Genomic DNA, 19,708 nt, shown 5'->3' on the forward strand with positions numbered 1-19,708 from the left:
TGTGGACGACATACTACAGTATGACTTTTCTGAGGGATTTGGATGACCTACTGTAGTATGACTTTTTTGAGCGATTTTGTAAGACATACTTTACTATGACGTTTTTGACGACATACTATTGTATGACTTATTTACTGATTTTGGACAACATACCATAGTATGACTTTTTCGACTGATGTGACAAAATGTGACAAAAAAGTCTTAGGGTGTCATCCAAAATGTGATAAAAACCTCATAGATACTTCATCCCACGGAGAGGGAGTGAAGTATTGTTTTTGGTGGCTCTGTGTCTGTCTGTTCTTTAGCACTTGCCAACAGAGGCCGCCAGACGCTCGTTGCATGAATGGGGTGAAGTCTGCCATCTCTGATTTCCTGTCCAAAATGTCTAAGTTTTGTATGTCGTCCAAAATCAAATGAAGTGATTTTAATGTTAAATGTGCCTTTAGTGAATGTGCCTTTAGTGAAGGAAGTATTTTAGGGATCAAACAGTGATACTGCTTTTCACCTTTCATTGAAATCTGTTGATTCCAAGTCACTTTTGAACTAATTTGCTTTTTGTCTCAATTCTTTTCATAAATTATGAATCAAAAACTCACTGCCACCAGTTCTTGCATTTTGTGTAACACTGTTGAACATACTGCGCTGTGAAACATCCATCATGTGAAGAGATGCATTATTTCCCTGGAGAGTTGCACCCTTCGGTGGCATCTGAAAATAGACTCATTAACCGTCTGTGTGGGATGGCTATTGTTTTAAAGAATGGGAATTTATATAAATAAATTCCCATTCTAGCCTTGTGCTGTATTGTTTCAAATCTACAACTGTCACCGTGGCTTCAGCCTTCACTCTGGTGCTGTTTAGGTGCATTTGCTTGTTTGTTGCTTTGGGGCTTTCGCTGTGACTCCTTTAAGTATGAATCGTACTTTGCTTCCCTTCATTTTCTTTACATTGATGCTTAGCTTGCGGAACACATAACAAACAAACAAGAGAACAGAAGGAATAATGAAGAAAAATTAAATATTTTTTCTTCATTATTCCTTCTGTTCTCTTGTTCAGTTGGTCCTTTGTCTTTCTTTGACATTGCTGTGGGGCAAATTTGGTATCAGGCAAATCTATTTTTCTCTACTTAAAACTGCAGACTGACTGATAGTGCTGATGTTATTACTTTAACAGCAGCATTAGTCCAAAACCTAAAAACTGCAGCAGACGATCAGTATGTTATATTGACATGACAACAATGAGAGAATAATTAAGCAGAATCCCAATGAGAAGATCCATCATTAAAAAAAAAAAGATATCTGTGCTTGCTAATTTTATAACATTAATCTATGATTTTTTACAATAGCCACTGTATTGATTGTGTATGGGGTTTTTTTGTCTCTGTTTATAATGTCTAGGCTGTTTATTTCTTCATTTTGGGAGAACAATATTTGTTCCACAGTTTGAGTTATGTCTTTGAAATGACTCAGCACAAATGTGTTGTTAGTAGCTTCATAACTCATAAATGGTCTAAATATCGGTAGATACTCGAGTTTGTGATATCAGTATCGGACACAAAAGTGCTATTATCCCATCCCTAGTTTTTCCTCACATAGGTTATAAAAATGTATGCAACAGTCACAAATATAAGAGACTAAGGGCACACACTTGCTTACTTGGCATAATATGGTAGTACTGCAGAGTTTTGACTGAATTAATGGATTTTTCCTGCATTATTTTGTTGTTTTTATTTCAGTTCTTGCTGATAAAAACGTTGAAAGTTGTGATCAGAATCTAAATTGATACCGACAACTATTGACGACTATTGATTTCTATTAGAAAACCTCATGGGGTCTTTCTCTTTTCAACTTTACATGGTTCTTGCACTGAGTGTTGTGGAACTCCTCCTGGTGCCAGTCTTTCAACATCGTCTCCACCACTCCACTGCGTCTCCAAACGTCAAACACAGTCTTGCCATGCTGGTAACCCACCTCCTACATCACCAAGACAAATGCTGTATTCAGAATACTTAGTGGGAGTCTGTGAAATGAGTGTTTTAACAATAATTCATGAAGGGGTTAAACAAACAGTCAGGAGAGTACAGCTTGCAAATGAGGAGAAATCAAAAAAGTCTTTCTGAGACTTACCGCAATTTCATCAAACTTTCCAAACTCCAGTGTTCGGTATCGGTCAATTGGCGGTCTTATATACTCGCAGTAGTCGCTGTTCTTCACAGACTCCAACTGCCTCACGCAACACACGTAGGCCAGCCGTGTCTGAATCTCCGCCATGTTCAACACCTGATGAGATGAACATATGTATCGTTGATTTAATAAAAAAGAAAAAAACACCTCCCACGATACCATCATCATTGTTATTCATAGAACTCATTTATTTTTAAAACATATCCCTGCGCAGTATGTTGTGTCTTTATTTTTAATCAATCTATTACCTTTACTTTCTCAGCCAGGGGGTTGAGACGTTTCCATAGCAGCCACCAGCCTGAGAGCGAGTCGCCATAATTAGTGAGGTTGGTTTCATCTCGGCTGCCCACATCAATAGCTATCACCACTTTGGCCCCCATGGAGCGCGCAACATCAGCTGAGAGAAGACAAGGCGCAAAAGTGACAAAAAAAGGAAAGTTTCGTTTTTTAAGAAAAAAAAAACCTATTAAACATGATATATAAACCTATTAAACACAAGACGAGACAAAAGGAGGTTATTAAGTACAAGAAGGGAAACAAACCAGGCAAGTTGTTGATGTAGCCTCCGTCCATCAGTAGGTGTCCATCTTTGGGGTCACAGAGAGGAGGCAGATATCCTGAAAGGGACATGCTGGCACGGACGTATCGCCACAGGGAGCCTCAAAAAAATAAACAGTCAACTCTTAATTTTATCCCTAGTGTTATTAAGTGGAAGCAACAGAAAATGAAATTCACTTTAATTTACATAAGGAGAAGAACACTGTTCCTACCATCAGTGTGCACTCTCATTGTTGAGGCAGTGATGTCGGTTGTGATATTGAAATATGGGATCCAAAGATCCTGAATACAAAAAAAGGTTACATCAAAACAGAATATAACATCGAAACACAATAATGTACACTTTGCAAATCCTGCACTACCACCAGAACTCAGTGTGTAATGTGCTCTCTTCTTTCCTTAATAACATCTCACTCACCTCAATCTGTTTACTCTTGAAGACATTGCTGATGCTGGAGTTGAAGGCAGCCCCGGAAAACATGGAGGTGACTGGGTAAGTTAAGTCAAGAATCTTCTTAAACACTGATGTCATTTCCTGCAAGGAAAGACAAAAATAAAAGGTCAAACAGTCTCTTTTCTTGATATTTTTGCCACTGTTTTACTTTACTTTTTTAAAGGTTTTTTTGTTTGTTTTAGACTATATTTATTTTGTGACATAGCCTGGGTTGACAGATAGTCTGCTGTACAAACTGTTCCTCAGAAAAGTCTTCAATCTAACAACTGGCAACTTAATACAAGGTGGAAGCTTATAAGGCTCAGAACAAATCCATGATTAACAGGCTACACAGCAGCCATTTTGATGTTAGCTATTATGTTTTACCACAAAAGACACAGGTGTTTTTATTTAGACTTTTTTTTCATATTTATACCCATGATTTCCCTGTCAAAATGCCTGCTGTGCAAATGGCCCATTAAGACTCTACGTACAACCCTTCCTGACTCACTTTTAAACTCCTTTAAAAGTGATATGAACTTAAAAGCACTAAAATAATTGGTTTCTGGCTCAAATCATTAAAATACAACCATGTTTTACTGCAACGGTGGCTCTTATAATTTGATATTAAAGCAGTAGCAACCTAGCCAGCTGCATCTACAAGGAGAATTAGGACAGAAGGAGGACAGAGCCAGAAGAGGAGGGACAGAGTAAACTGTGGGAGGAAAGATAGAACACCTGCTCTGCCTGCAGACATGGAGACAGCAGGTATGTCAGATTAACCATCATGGATGGTCACAGTTTTAAAAAAAACCTGAGGATGAATCTCTCAGCTGAAAAGGTTCTGTACACGTTTAATATGTAAATCATCCACAGATGTTATGTTCCACACTAACACGCCTTTGAAGGTGAATCAGCACAACTCATTATGAAGCAGAATTTAAGTCTAAACTGTGTTAGAATTAAAGATCATTTGCTGTTAAAATGATTTTCACAGTGTGTTTCAAAGTGCTGGAAAATTGTTTCCAAGAGACACAAGGGGTACTTGAACTCAGGTCCTCCTCTTCAATAACAGAATACTGATCTTTTTTGGTCACAATTATTTGGATGGATGTTTAGAGATAATTAGAAAAGGCCATACGAGGAGAAAACACATGTGGGTTGTCTGTCCAAACTCCACTGACAGCTGCATGACTTTATGCAACATCCTTAAGATGTGACTGTGAGTCACCATCATCCTACAGTAGCTTTCTGACATTTATATTTCATCATGACTAATATAGTGGGGAAAACACAGAACAGTAAGGAGAACGGAACTTAATTCCAAGTTAAGACGGATAACAAATTGCTCTTATACCTGCTTTGCCACTCACCATTGCCCATTCTCTGGCCCTCATCCTCATGCGGCTGTGGCTGCGGTCCTCAGAATATAGCGCCCCCATCAGGGAACCAATCGAAACACCACCAATGAGGTCCACTGGGATGCCAGCTTCGCAGAGAGCTCGCATTATTCCCACTTGGGAACAACCCCTAAGCCGTAAGGTGCAGAAATTAACATGCAAATTACAACATTTTTCAATGTACATATATATATCTATAACCTTGTAACCATGTACAAGATTTCACATGGGAATTTAGAAAGAAAAACAAAGAGGACAACCTGGCTCCTCCTCCTCCGAGAATAAGGGCAATAGCATTTCCTGTGAGTACTCGAGCCAGGCGCGAGAAGTCAGAGTGTCGGTCTGCTGGCTTCTCAAACACACGTTGATACAACTCCAACTGAAAAAAGGGAAATTATTAATGTAAGAAAAGTACCAAGCAGGGGTGAAGAGGAGAATTGAATGAATGAATATAAAAATATGAAGATACCAAAGATGAAGACATACATATGGGATCAGGCAGGAGGAGGAAAAAAAAAGGTGAGAAATAAAAACATCTCTCTATCTGTACCAGTTTGGGCAGACTCCTCTTAGAAAACACCCTTCGGGGACAGGAGAGGTGGAGGTGTCTGGAAATCCAGCTTCGCATGTTCAGCCATTCCACAGTTCCTTTGGGTGGGGGGCCATCTTCTCTGTGCAACAGCACCAGCTGCTTCTGGGCTCGCACAGCACTTCCTTCCAACATACGCTCCAGCTAGAGTGAAGGCATGAGCACGGATATTTCTTACTTTTCTTCAGAGAGGCTATTGTACGGTAGTTGAATAGAAGGAATCAAGGGAATTTGAAGCACTAGCCCCTAAAAAAACTTTGAATATCTGCACTAATCAGGGTTAAAGTGAGCACAATATTAGCACTTGTTACAGATATGTGATTAAAATTTCAGGTTAAGCCTTTGTAATAAATTGGTGCACTTTCAGGGATGAATCAAGGATCAAAGGAAAATTAAATTTTACTGCTGTATCTGAACAGCTAACCTGTAGAAGGTTAAGCAATAACAGCCAAACAGGACGGTTAAGAAGAATAATTTTAAATACCATCCATCTTCTACCACTTTATCCTCCAAATGAGGGTCGTAGGGGGTGCTGGTGCCAAATTGCAGCTGACATAAGGCGAAAGGCGGGGTAAAACCTGGACAGGTCCATCACAGGGCTACATAGAGACAAACAATTCACTCTCACACTCAAACCCACAGTCAATTCAAAGTGTCCAGTTTGCCTAATGCATCTTTTTGGACAGTGGAAGGAAATCTGGTCTTCTTGCTGCAAAGGCAAAAAGGCAAGAGTGCGATATGGCCCTAATTTTTAACAGATTTGTAATAGTCCATTTAATTTTACAGGTGCAATTTCCCAGTTGAGGCAGTTTTATTGTATGTCCTTAAATGAGCAGTTTAATAAGAAAAAAAAAGGATGAATAGACTGAGAGCAAGGTCAGAGCATGACATCTGCCAAAGGTGTCGTGCTACTGTGCGTGGTGAGAGAGGGTGTAGGTGTGTGATAAAAACATTTTAAAAAATCAGCCCAATGCAATGAGTCATTCTGTGCCTGGCCTAATATTGATCCATCTTTCCATTTCTCCCACCGTCTCCCATTATACAGCACAGGCTCACATTCCTGTCTTCCCTCTATGGCCATTTTTCCACATAAAGGCAATTACCTGTCCTCCATCATCTGGACATGAACTCCCCTTCTCTCCGACCCCACCACTCTTTCACCGCATCCATCAGTTTTTGTTCATTTTTCCTATTCCCGAAGGTCAAATATGAACCATTAACCGCCAGTATGACCATTATGTTGGTTGACCTCGGGGTATAAGCAACATTCAAGAGGAAAATGGCCTTAATATCACAAAAGATATTCTAATTCATGCTCAGTCACACAACTGCAGATGTAAAATACATTAATATCTATGAGGATTTCTCTGTAAATTCCCATATTCAACTACATAACAATTCTCTCCTTTATCTTGTGCAATTCTTTGTGCCATAGATTTTCATTGTTGAGTTGCACTGGGTGACATGTTTCTTCAGCAAACAAACAATACACGAGTGCTGTAGCTTGTTTCTTTTTTTTACTCAGTCGCACATTCACTATCCTTTTGTATAAGTACTCACATCTCGTCTCTATCAGACAATCACCAAACTCATGGACTCAAGTCTGGTGGTCTTGGCAAAGAAGGGAAATAAAATCAGATTGAAAGACAGACTTCAGCATTTTTGGTCTTTTCCTGGGATTTGTTGACAATACAGTATTGTATCTGGACTCCAATAACGATACTTTTTTTCATACCAAATGTATTAAATCTGTTTTAACTCAAGATGTTCTCGACTTCTCTCATTCATCAAACAAACACAACACATCACTTCCTGTACACCTCCAGGCAGCCAATCATATGCACTGTTGGATACAGGATGCTGCATGCTTTTGGATCCACAGACCCCGATGAGATCACAGACACTTGAATTTGAATGACAACAATACCCAACTAGGTTGACCACAACAAAATTCCGGAACGTCACCAAATTCATTCTGTCTGTAATATATGAAAACAAATATATGAAACATTTACTCCTTGTCAAACTGGATGACTTGCAGCTTTTGTTTTATTTATTAATGACAATAATGATAATAATAATAATTATATTTAGGTTTTTATTCATTAATTAGAAACAACAAGCCATTAAAAAAAGTCAAATTAGGATTAGAAACTTACTGTCTTTTTTAAAAGATGTTTAATATTCTGAGCTGTATCCCTTAACCTGATCAAATTCTGGACTTGTGAGCCAATTATGGATTGGTGACCTGTCAATAATTCAACACCCATTTCTCCTTTCAAACTTCCTTTACTCCTCACCTCCCCAACAGCAGGGTCCTGCTCCCCTACTCCCACAATGATGATGCAGTCGGCCTGGCGTATGCACCGCTGTGTCCATGGGGTCAGTGTGTAGTCTGTCTGGTAAAGAACTATACGATGGATGTCTTCCTGTTGGCCCAGCCAGCTGGACAGACGATACTCGTGGACACTGAAGAGAGAGAGGAGTTTATTAATGAAAGACAGCGCTGCCTCGCTGGCAGCACACAGTAGATGCATTTCCCTCCAGTGCCAATAAAGTGTACTTCAATTGAATAAATTCAATGAGTCAGTAAGAAAGCCCAAAGAAAACATAAAATGCTCCTGACAACAGTAGCAAAGAGGAATAGATAGGATTTTATAATGTTTGTTTAAGACTATCACTAAAGACTAAACATACCTGTCTAGAGCTGCAGCTCCAAGTCGCTGTTTGATTATATCACTGGTCAGCAGGAGAGTGGGGCCTGTATGTCAAACACAGCAAAACAGAGACAAACACTCAATCAAATCCATTTGTCTTTAGGTACGGCTACTTATTTAAAAAAATACAAGCATAGTAAGAGTGAATTCTCAGAGGTCCAGTGTGTGACATTAAGGAGTTTATAAGCAGAAGTTGTATACAACACGTAAGAATATTTGTACAATTGCATAATTGCTTTGAATTAAAAATAATTTGGTTCTTGTAGCCTTAGAATAAGCATTGTATGAGTACATGAGACAAGTGCCTTGCTTTAAGGAAACTGACATCTTTCTGCTTTGTACAAACATGCATTTTGCCTTTTTAAGCAGATATTTTCTATTCAAACACAGAGGAATAGGTCCGTCCACATAAACCCCAATGCATGAACCAACACAGAAGAAGGACATGGCAGAGTGAGAGGAAGAGTGGAGAGACTTTTTAATAAATTATTCCAACCATTGTATTTTCCATTGTGTTTGTTGCATTCTGCAGTCTCATCATTGGATGTCACCAATTCTTACACACTGGGACCTTTAATAAAGATGTATGCACTGATTATAGGTAACATTAGTTAACCTACAAAAGGGATTTGTCCCTCTTCCTATTAAAAGGTCTCAAGTTAAATATTTTAATATAATTTTTACCTATTGCAAGAAGTGCATGCTGTAGCTCCAGGGTGAAGGCAGTGAGAGGTACCTCCTCCGATACAGGCAGGACCGTCACAGTTGACAGATTGGATGCTTGGTTCCCTGCATCCCATTTACTGCCTGGGGTGTGGAGAGCCAGGCTGCGAGCTGGACGACAGTGCAAATTAGTCAATCTCTACTTCAACAACAAGCTGTGGTACACACACCAAAACCTGTGGGAGAAGCCTAAGCTACGGTAAGTTTGAGTGCACAGATGTCACAACAGGGAAAGCCAAGATTAAACATAATAGTCCCACTGCACACACCTGTCAAAGGACCATTGACCTGCTGGAGGATCTTCTGTCCAAGTAAGTGGATCAATCTGGTGACGACCTGAGATGCACAAGCATTTCAGAGGCAGCCGTGTGTAATTCATCATGTAGACCTAACAAACACTTGCTTCAAAATGTCATTTTTGTCTGGCAAAATGAAGCAGAAACAGTTCTGGAACCATGACTGAATAATTAGTCTTTAGCTGGACCAACTGTTGATTTTTAAGAGCAAGGTTCATTCAACTCGAGCTGTAGGAAAATAACTACAAAGACATTCACTTTTCAAAATAAACCTGCCTGGGGAAATTTCCTCTTGATGGAGCTGAGTGCTCCCTCTGGTAGCTTGGCCAGCTCAGAGTCTCGTACAGCGTGCACCGTGGTGGCTCGATTCTGATGGGTCAGTGCTTCCACCTGCAAAACCACAAGGGGCATATCACATGTTTATTTTGATCACAATCAGTAATTCAGGGTTTTTCTCCAAGGTCAAATAAAAGCACTTTCTATGTATGTTCAATGTCCATTTTCAAGCTTTTTCTGTTACAGCTATGGTAGATTATTTTTAATTAAATTAATCAATTAAAAATGTCACATGTTTGTGAGTAGAATGACCGAGCAAGGGAGGCCATGGTTGAGCAGTTTTCATTTTTACAACATACTTAACTTTCTCTATCTAAAAGCAAACTACTCAAACCAAAATTCAAGTGAACTTTTCTTTAAAACTAGGAAGAAAGAAACTATTATATAATGTTTTTTTAAAGAAAACTTTAAAAAACAACATTTAAGTTGATTTGAAGCACCTGTACAAACCCAGGTAATTCCTTAACACTGCAGCACATAACATTATGCACTACCAGATAATCTTGGATGAACACACAAATACTGTATGAATCTAATGTGAGCCTTGTTTTGTCATTTGAAAAAGTTTCAGTGTTAATTCCAAGGGGGGAGGGGAAGAGAGAAGTTATAAATAAAGATCTCTCCATTTCATCATTCACACTTGACGTCAAACAAAGAACTAAATATGTCTCTGCATGTTAACCACCTCTTTAACATTTATTCCCACCATCACAGCAGCTGCAGTGCAAGTTTGCTTCTCCAGGTAACAGTAACCATAGCATCCATCAACCCAGGACTTAATAGAAGCATCACAGCAGAATCCAACCACACCAGCCAATGAGAAAGTGGAAAGAAAACTGGCACTGTTACCTAATTTAGAATTTGTTTTCACACATTAACCCTATAAAGACCAGTATTGAGAGACATAACGCATGTATTGGAAACATAATTCCTTTTAACAAAAATTTGATCAAGACAAACCAGATATGAAACAACTGGTCCACTGCAGTTTGCACACCCACACTATCACCCAGCATTGCGACGCTGGTGCATACTGAATAAATCTTAGGATTTGTTTGGATAGCCTGGGGTAAAATGCCTTCTCTGAATAAATAAATGAAGGAATGTGCAAACTATCATCCGAGTTTAAATTAATGTGCATCATTATCAGAGTGCAAGGGTGTTGTCCATTGTCGTCGTCCCCCTCCATTGCACCCCATTGATATGCAAGAAGAGTACCTATGGATAGCGCAGATTAAGGAATTAATTACATTTAGTTAAATGCAGTAAGGTGTGTTGGGAGTGGAAGTGGTGGTAGTCTAGTGGTTATGCTTTGGAAGAACAATCTGACAGCATCTGTGTCGTCAACAAAGAGTGAATATCTACGAATGTGAAAATAAACTGCTATTAATGTAAACAGGCTTTCAATTTGTCAATTCAAATAGAATCTAACTAAAAAAGAAACTGCAGTTATTATGCTGATATACAGTCATTAATATTTATGAAGATAATAGAAGTGAAAAATATACCAAACACACATATTTAGAACCTACTCTCCACTATGTCATGGTCCTTACCACTCCAATCAGGTCACCGCGTCCATATTCTCCTATCAGCTCCTTCTTGCCATCCTCCTTCATGATTACAGAGCGCAGTCGACCGCTCAGTACTATGAAAGTGCTGTCTGATTTCTCTCCCTGCCTGAAAAATATTGATAAAATTCATTTCACATCTGTAAACAAGCATATGACCCAAAAGCTGATTTATGATTTTAGTTGCCGCCACTTTGGATATTAAAAAAAGAGTGACTGTTCCCATGTGACTGTTCCCGGCAGCAGTGTTTTCAACATCCCGCCCCAAATCTACAAAGTCATCAGCAAAATACCTGTAGACAGCCCTGCCAGCTTCCACAGCCATCCAGTCGAGAGCGAAGTCTATTTGTCTGACAAAAGATGACATTCTCCTCACCACTGTATGGGCAACATTCAGCACTACCTTTGGCTCCACACGCATTATCCTGCAGGAGAAACATAGGTTATAGAAATCTGAATATTTTATCTTTTGTATTTTTTGTTAGATGCATAAATCTCAACTGTAATGCGGAGCTTTTAAATCTAAACAAATGTCAGTTACATTCAAACCACTGTCAAACGATTAGAGCCTATTCTGCGTCCACTTATGGGCAAAGGTCCACTAAATTTCTCTTGTCAAAAGACACAATAAAGACGATGATAAGCGTAGGGAATTTGCTTGAGGTTATGTGAGGAGGTCCACTTGTAACCACACATGTTCAAATCAGACGATAACCTGGTGAGAAACCACTACTACTGGAATGGAACACCAGATCTCAAATCAGCTCCTAATGACTCTCTCTCTGCTTTTCAGTATAGTGGTGTTTCAATCTCGTGTTACTCAGTGACACTTCCGCACTCCACGCAGTAAGCAATTCATTTTATATCGAGACAGAAGGAGGCAAACTAGTAAAGCGAGATGGCTGCAAACTCCACTGGTCTACTGCTACGAATAATTCTTCCCTCGGTCAGGTCTGATAGTGTTGCTTCACAAACAGTTTTCAGATAAAGACACTGACACAGAGGCAGAACAATAACATCAACGACAACATAAAGGTCACTTAAAAAGTTACGCACTGCAACTTAAGTCAAAAGTCTAGGCTACACGAGTTTGCATGGATGTGTGTGCTTGTATGTCTGCGTGACTGACTCATAGAAGTGGGTCTTGGAGATGGAGAGGAAGCTGCAGTCTCGCTGAGCTCGGACAGTGAATATGAGTGGCTCTCCAGTCAGAACCGCCAGTTGACTAACAAGTTCTCCAGGGTGTGTCACAAACAGACGCGTCTCCTCTTCGCGGTCAATCATCCGCTGGTAAACATGGAGTAGGCCAGAAATCACAAACTGGATGCTCACCTCCTAAAGAATCGGGAGAGAATGATCCAAAGACTTGTTGTATGTTTTTTTTTGTTTTTTGTTTTTTTTTTTATGTGAACTTACAAATCAAGAGTAAAAGTTTCTGCTTTTACAGACCAAACTACTGTAAGGCCTAAAGCTTAAAGCTTTCATTTTAATTATATATGAGTTTAGAGCATTGTCCAACAAGAGTGGCTGAGGGTGTCATGCTTTCCAACACAGTTGCTTTGAAAAAAAAGATTATTTTTGAATACTGTGCGAAATCAACAGGAACATTTTTAAGTCTGATACCTTGAATCAGGATTCAGTGTATTTGGACGACAAAACAAAGGGCTCTGTATTATTATTCATAAATTACTCTCGATTTTTCCATTTTAAATTTAGTCATTAATGTTCTACAGTTACTTGAAGCTTAATTACAAGACAAAAAAATGTGTTTACTTGTATGGCCTTATGGCCCGCCTGGATAAAAATCTCAGAACCAAAACTTAAAGCGAAATTGGAAAACACATTACGTTTTGTAAATAAAAAAGTGTGGTTCTAACCTGGTCTCCCTGCCGTGCCACCACAGAACCAGCTTTGACATGATGGAGTGTCACTCTGCCCTCCAGCAGAGTTGGATCCTGCAAAAGAAACACAGCTTTTCACTTATTAATAGAAGTTGTAGCACACAATATCAAAACTACTCAGAATACACAATACTGTGCAAAAGTTTCAGGCACCACCAGCTCTGTTGTTTTTTCTGTCTGTCAAATTCTGTGATCATTGGAATTGATTGGAAATGATAATCCTCCCACCTGCAGCTGGATGATTCCCAGCAGGTCCTTCTTAGCAGCATGGAGGATTGTGCTGCTCTTACTGAGGTGGATGGTGTCAGAGTGCCCCCCACTGTCTGTGTAGTGAAACACTTCAGAGGGCGTGTGCAGCATTGTCACAGTCTTCTTCAGACTAGACTACAAAAAATAAGACAAGATGAATGAGACAAGAAGCAGCATAAGACCCAGAGGATGCTGGGATATGGTGTTCACACTTGATTCAATGCAACACAGCGTGATAGTACCTTGAGGTTGATGGGGACGGATGGAGCCTCGTCTATCGTGACTCGAGCTCTTTCACAGGCCATGTTCAGGTCATTACCTGTAAGGAGGAAGGACTATGAGTGAGTTTGATTGTGACTTCATTCAGACTTGATATTGACATCCACCCTCAATGATCGATCATATGCGGACAGCCTTAAGTAGGACTGTTCACACCCAGCATTAAAATGCATCCTTAATTTATCTCCTGGGACCTCATAAGACCTTCACCCCTTTCTTCAAATAAACACTGTTTGTTTGATAATAAAATCATATTTTTAACAAGTCTGAGTGTGCAGATGCTATCAGCATGTTTGTGTGTATGAGTACATTTTGGTGCTAGGCTGTGAAGACAAATTTTGATTCAAACTTATCATTGTGAGGAAATTTTGACCTTGTGATGATGACACAAGGTAACAACTTAAAATGGCTTCTTGGGGGCAAGTAGCATTATGTCTATTTGTCCTCACTACAAGTGTTGTACATGAATTTGCATGTGTGCATGTGCGAGTAAGAGAAAGAAAAAGAAATGTTTGGGTCCATTTAGATCAGTATTTGGCGATAGGGACGCAATCACTCAGGGCAGATGTTAATACTAGGTCTGACCAGGTTCCCTGTGAGTGCGTGTCCTTGTTTGTGGACCAGTGTGACAAGTCTGTACAGGAAATTTAGCGGCTGCTTCTGTTCCAAGACAGTGACCTACCTGTGCACTCGGGAGGCATCGAGATGGAACGCAACTTCCTGTAGCTGTTTGAAGGGCTGTCCTTTCCACCTTCTGTTCAATCCAAAAGTAATATAAGTTATAGAAGAACACAGAGAACAGTTTTCAGCAAAATTACCACTGTGTGTGTGTATGATTATGTGACCTGTCTCTGTAGAGCTGTCCGTGGTCCCAGCTGTTAACTCGTCCTGAAAGTGAAGACGACGAGTATTCTTCCCAGTGTTTGCCTCCCCCATAACGCTGTTTATATTGGTTAAGGCCACAGCCTGGCTGTCCTGTCAATCAGACAACAGAGCAATTCTGGCAACATTTCAGTTTGTCAGGACTACAGTACACTTTACAGCCACAGAAAGTCAGAGATATTATGACCGTCACTTGGTAGTGCAAGGTAATTGGTAACTGAAATGACAGTGGTCTTCCAAGGAATGTCAGTTGTACTCATAATAACAAATCTGTGATAATTTTCCAATTTAAGCCTGTTAAATGTGCTTGTTCCTTTTCGCCTGTAGAGTAAATTGAATATCTTTATTTTGTGGAGAAAACATTAAGGACATCATCACTGTGAGACAAGTCATCAACAATTTTTTGATTATTCAAAAAAACAATTGATTGATAGATAATGAAACTAATTGTTAGATTCAGTCATATTAACCTTTGTAGTATTTTATTTTTATTTTATTTTGATAACAAAGGACATCAATAGAAAATATTTTTGTTAATCACAGAGTGAGAGACAGGGTTTTGAAGGCTGCTGGGTCTCCTGAGGAGTTGTAATCATTTTTAATCATTTTCACCAAGTGTTATGAAGGACTGAGTTATGATGCTGTGTTTAATGTTGTGTGAAATTGGCTTGCGCGTGTGTGTGTGACCCAGTATGTGTGTGTTCCTGTGCTTGTTTATGTGCAGATTCATAGCCGCTGGTGCATAGATATACAATGCCAACCTCTCTGTCTGACCCTCCTACCGGATTGAAGAGCTCAGTTGTTAGACCCAGATAGTTATGTAACGCCAAGAAGGTGACTCTTTGGAGCCGCACCATGATTATCTGCAAAAGACACAAAGAGTCAAACACTGAAGTAAACATAACAGAATATATAAAATCACACTGTGCTTACATCCAAATAAGAAATGATGATGTTTGATTTAGGGATGCGTGATGATTTATAAATTGAAATCAAACACTGCATTACTGGTAATTTATCCGTTACCTGAATGACGCGCACAAGTGTCTCTGGGTATTTCTTGAAAACGGATTCAAAGGCCGATGCAGGTAAGCGTAAAATGGTGGAATGAGTTGCAGCCCGTGCCAACACTGTCTTATATGGAGCTGGATAACCCTGGAGAAGGCAATGAATACATAATTAATTGTTTTTTAAAGCAAACAAAGAGAAATAGTACAGTCATCACACCTTTATTTTGATTTTTGACCTCAGAGTTTCTAGTAATAACTCATTAGTTAACCATGGAGTAATTAATAGAACTAAATTAAATTTAATACAGGTTTACAATAGGTAGTATCACACAATCTTGAAGTGGTGGCTCAAGAGGAAAGATTCAGTTACATTCATGGTGATCAAATATTCAATTTCCAGCATTTTTGCTGTGCTTTAATATTTAGAGATTACTTGAAAAATTTGTGTCTGAAAAACAAATTTCATTTGGAGGTGAAAGGGTGAAGCTGAAAGTTTCCTCTGAATAGATGATGGAGGAGTAGGACAGTAGGATATGGGAACAGGATGGGATAAACAGGAGAAATAAAATGATGAACAGATCACTAAAAGAACTGCCTTGAAATTAGATATACGACTGAAAATATGTACAATGGAAAAGAAAATAAGCAGAGATGCAGGAAGGCAAAATATGACAGAAGTAGCAGAAGTTATTCTGATGTGAAGATAAAGGATAAATAAGGAGCTCACAGTAATGATGTCCAAAATACTGAGCAGGCTGTGGACACTGTCTCCTGGGAGCACATCCTTCACAACTGGTTCTGTACCATCCTGGAAAGGAAAACACAGAAAATCTATATTTTAGAGGCTTTTCCCAATAGATAACTTTTTGTGGCCTGTCCATGTACTTTTATTTGGAAACACACTGTACCAATTATCCCCATGTACAACAACATAAAATGTAAACCGTCTTATAATGATAGAGAAATTTCTTACTGACAATGAATCAAATGTCTGTGTGTCACATGATAGATGCACAAAAATGACTACAAATAAATGTAGTCAACAGAAAATGATAATGTTATCTACATACACTCTCTTGAATGCAGAGCTGGAGTCGTCCATCCTGGACCACATAAATGCTATCGTCATCATCTCCCGGCCTAAACAGACCTTCTCCTTCTTGCAGCTCAATAAACACCATGTGGCGACAAAGCTCCAGGAAGAGGGGCTTTTCAAAATGACCCAAGACCCTACAGCAAATTGCAGAACAAATATATAATGCCAAAAATAAACAAATGGAAAGGCTAAATTTTGCAGGAAGGTTTTGGAATTACTGTTTACCTGACATTCTTCAGCATGTAGAGGACCTCAGAGGGCAGGTTTGAGCTCTGCACATCAAACTCTGTCAGGTCAGCCTCCAGCAGTGAGGGAGGGGGTTCCTTAGGCTGCAGGATGGGAGGGTCTTTACGGATCCTAAGGATTCTGTTAAAAATATAGAAAACAAAACTGACTGAACGTGCTCAACAAGTCTCAAACACATTTAAACAAATATTTTAAATGCAGAATTTAAAACAAGGATTAATAGTTCATACTTGCGAGCTATGCTTAGAACTTTAGTTCTTTTGCGGATGCGCTGTGGTTGCTTTGATACTGAGGTCGACGAAGGGGGAGGAATCAAAGACAATGTTTGGACCTTAAAAACAAAAACAGGCAGGATTCAAGAAGATCTTTGAGAAGAAAATCAAATGAGAGAGACAGACAGACAGGAAATGGAGAAAACCTTTCGCATTATCTTCCTTCCATAGAAGAGCACTTTATCTCTTTTTCTGAAGCGATACTGAGGTACACCAGGCTGCTGTTTACCTGATGAAAAAAAGCCAAAAACAGAATGTTAATAACTGGCAAGATCACATTCTGAAATAAAAAAACACATTTCCTTAAAGAGCTTTTTCGTTTTAGTACATGTCATTATACATTTGAAAAAAGGATGCTTGCTAATTTGGGGTGACGTCAGTGAATGATACAGCGAAAGAACACAATCAGGGTGGAGAGGGCACAGTTTCACTAAGCAATGACGCCAAAAATTATTAGCATAAGTCTTGCGAGCAATGAGCAATGCCCCTTAAAATAACAAATGTGCTCATGGTGTGTCACATCACCTATAAACAATTAACTTGACAACAGGCCTAAATTTCAGGTGTGTCTGGCTGTGCGCACTGGCTGACTCAGTGGACATTGTCAACTGGCACAACCATAATTATTGCATTTCAATAGATGAAGAGGTTGAAAGACTCACGAGCAAGCTTGAATCTTCTGTATAGGAAGAGTACGACAATGCCAATAAGAGACACTGCGACAGCAGCTCCAATCAGTACACCTGTGAGCTGGAAGACAGAGAAGAGCATTGCAACAACAGTGTGGTTACATGAAAAGACACTAAATAAACTAAATAAAATAGAATTAGGACTATAACTAATGATCATTTTCATTATCAATTCATCTGTTGATTATTTTCCTGAATAATCAATTCATCTGTAAAATTAAAAATGCTGATCGTTGTTTCCCAAACCTCAAAATTATGATGTTCTCAGCAAAATGTTTCAGTTTTAACGATTTCTTTGTCAAATGGAGCAAAGAAACCAGAAAATATTCTCATTTGAGGAGCTAGAAAAACAGACAGTGTTTATTATAAAAAAAAACACTAACTTGGTAGTTCATTATTCATCGATTAATCAATTAAATTGTTAATTTCCCCGAGGGAACCTCCCAAAGGGATCAATAAAGTTGTCCGTCTGTCTGTAATCAATTAATCCTTGCAGCCCTGAATAGAACAGAAGAGGGCAACTAGTTGAGTAGCATCCTTCAACATCCAAAAATAAACTCCAAACTAAGTCTCAAAACACAAAACACATTTTAAATGTAGACAAAAGTGTAGTGAAAAACAGTGGTTCCATGCTGAGCAAAGTCTGCTGAACTCACTAAATGGAGGAAGTGAAAACTGCCGAACAGTCCATGTGATCACGAGCCATCCAAAAAACCTTCTATAAAATGTTCCCTTGTGGGCAAAAAGTCTCCCACTCTGACAATTCAGTCAACAGACTGAATTGTCAGGGTGCCAATACTGTCAATGTATTATGTTTTACCATGGTGGTCTGCATCCTCTCCTCCAGGAACTGCTGCACCCGAACCGCAATTTCACTTTTGCTGTTCAGCAGCATCTAAAACATTAGTTAGGTTAGCAACATCTCTTTTTAATCCAATCAATTATAAATATAACACTGAATCAACTACTCATGAGCCACGAGCAGTTGCTATGTATGTCGCTTCATACTGTATTTAGTGAAAAAGTAAGGCACTTACTGAAGCGGACAATCTGCACATGGCTCCATCTTCCTTATCAGGGCAATCCATACTGCAAGATAATAATGACTTAGAAACACCACAACATTTGGGCTAAAGAGCACAGAGATACTGTGCAGCAAATTACTTTATATACCTGATGAACTTTTTTATCCTTTACGCCAAATGTATATTCACAAGCAGAAATGTTCTGAATCACTCCCTTGATTTTTACTTTTTCTCCTTGACATTGGTCAATAATTAAATCCTTAAACACAGACAATTGATGAACATCTCCGTTTTTAGGTACCTATTCTGTTAAATTATGTTTATATTTTATTTTTCTGGGGGTGATTTTAGAACTCATTCTCTCAGTGACTGAAGGGAACGATAAGGCTTCATGTTATTTTACAAACCTTCTGACAATTGTGGGTGCCTTCAGATTTTAGGATGATTTGAACAGATTATCTGGCTCAATTATCCTGTAGTGTGAGGGGTTAACAGGATTAATGTATATTAAGTATTTCAAATACGGTGCAGGCATATATGCAGGAAGTTGTATTTTTCAACATGATGTCATGTTACTGACATTTGTGATATTGTAACACAAACTCTGAATGCAAACTCAGAGCATTGCTGCAATTTTTCTCGGAAAAACAATGTTTATAATTTCACGAAGGTCACAGGTAAATTGTGGGAAAAAAGGGGGAAACAATGAAAAGAATAAATAAATAGCAGCCCCACCACCAGCTGTGCTCGTTTGTGACTTCCCGTCTGAACTTAAGCACGTCGTAACGCAAAGAGTTGGCGACATACGACTTGATTAACCAACAACATAGTAAAATGCGTCTAATGTGAATTTTCCGAATATTTCGCCGACATATTCCACAATTTTAGCTACAGTTTAAGGTTAGCTGGAGCGATATTAGCTAGTAGCTAGCTTCACTCAGGTTAGCCGTCTAACCAGCTGTTACAAATACCTGCAGTCAACCCATTAAATATGGAGACATTCACACTGTGCAAAAGAACACGCGTCTTACTCTCTGGCCATTTGTGTCGCGCTGTTTCAAGCCACTGACATTTCTGAAGAGACGATGGAGCTAAGTTAGCCGTCAGCTAACAAAGTTTTCTGTATGCGCTCACGTGCCTGATCCCGCCCACTATTCTATATTCTACCAATAGCGTTCCTGAATTCTGCTGTTACCATGGAACCACTCAAAGCATTTGTCCAATCAGGAGCCGTTTAAATCTTAGTCTTCCTG

General features: G+C 39.1%; 1 protein-coding gene across 2 annotated transcripts; it reads right to left on the reverse strand.

The window, feature by feature from the left end:
- Nucleotides 1-1,523: 1,523 nt before the first annotated feature.
- LOC122758735 (patatin-like phospholipase domain-containing protein 7) lies at nt 1,524-19,594 on the reverse strand. Of its 2 annotated transcripts, none has more exons than XM_044013036.1 (33): nt 19,487-19,594; nt 18,468-18,519; nt 18,251-18,325; nt 17,404-17,491; nt 16,888-16,970; nt 16,700-16,800; nt 16,449-16,589; nt 16,198-16,357; nt 15,855-15,935; nt 15,144-15,272; nt 14,900-14,980; nt 14,081-14,210; nt 13,918-13,989; nt 13,199-13,275; nt 12,936-13,091; nt 12,684-12,761; nt 11,936-12,141; nt 11,100-11,231; nt 10,792-10,915; nt 9,176-9,289; nt 8,873-8,939; nt 8,565-8,714; nt 7,861-7,924; nt 7,464-7,632; nt 5,125-5,307; nt 4,835-4,953; nt 4,548-4,704; nt 3,160-3,276; nt 2,954-3,023; nt 2,726-2,842; nt 2,432-2,580; nt 2,127-2,279; nt 1,524-1,973 (listed from the first exon to the last, which is right to left on the reverse strand). In XM_044013036.1, exons 1-33 carry the CDS (start codon nt 19,495-19,497, stop codon nt 1,815-1,817), a joined length of 3,765 nt encoding a protein of 1,254 aa, XP_043868971.1. In that variant the 5' UTR covers nt 19,498-19,594; the 3' UTR covers nt 1,524-1,814. The 2 variants fall into 2 exon arrangements, with proteins under 2 accessions (XP_043868971.1, XP_043868970.1); XM_044013035.1 differs by having other exon boundaries at nt 14,879-14,980.
- Nucleotides 19,595-19,708: the final 114 nt, after the last annotated feature.

Source organism: Solea senegalensis, linkage group LG21, assembly GCF_019176455.1.
Source record: "Solea senegalensis isolate Sse05_10M linkage group LG21, IFAPA_SoseM_1, whole genome shotgun sequence".
NCBI lineage: Eukaryota > Metazoa > Chordata > Actinopteri > Pleuronectiformes > Soleidae > Solea > Solea senegalensis.

Coding starts and splice junctions, on each gene's coding strand:
- LOC122758735 (XM_044013035.1), bottom strand. Junction 15,273..15,854: donor GTATTTTGGACATCATTACT/GTGAGCTCCTTA, acceptor TGCCTTCTCCAG/GGTTATCCAGCTCCATATAA. Junction 2,581..2,725: donor CTACATCAACAACTTGCCTG/GTTTGTTTCCCT, acceptor GTCTTCTCTCAG/CTGATGTTGCGCGCTCCATG.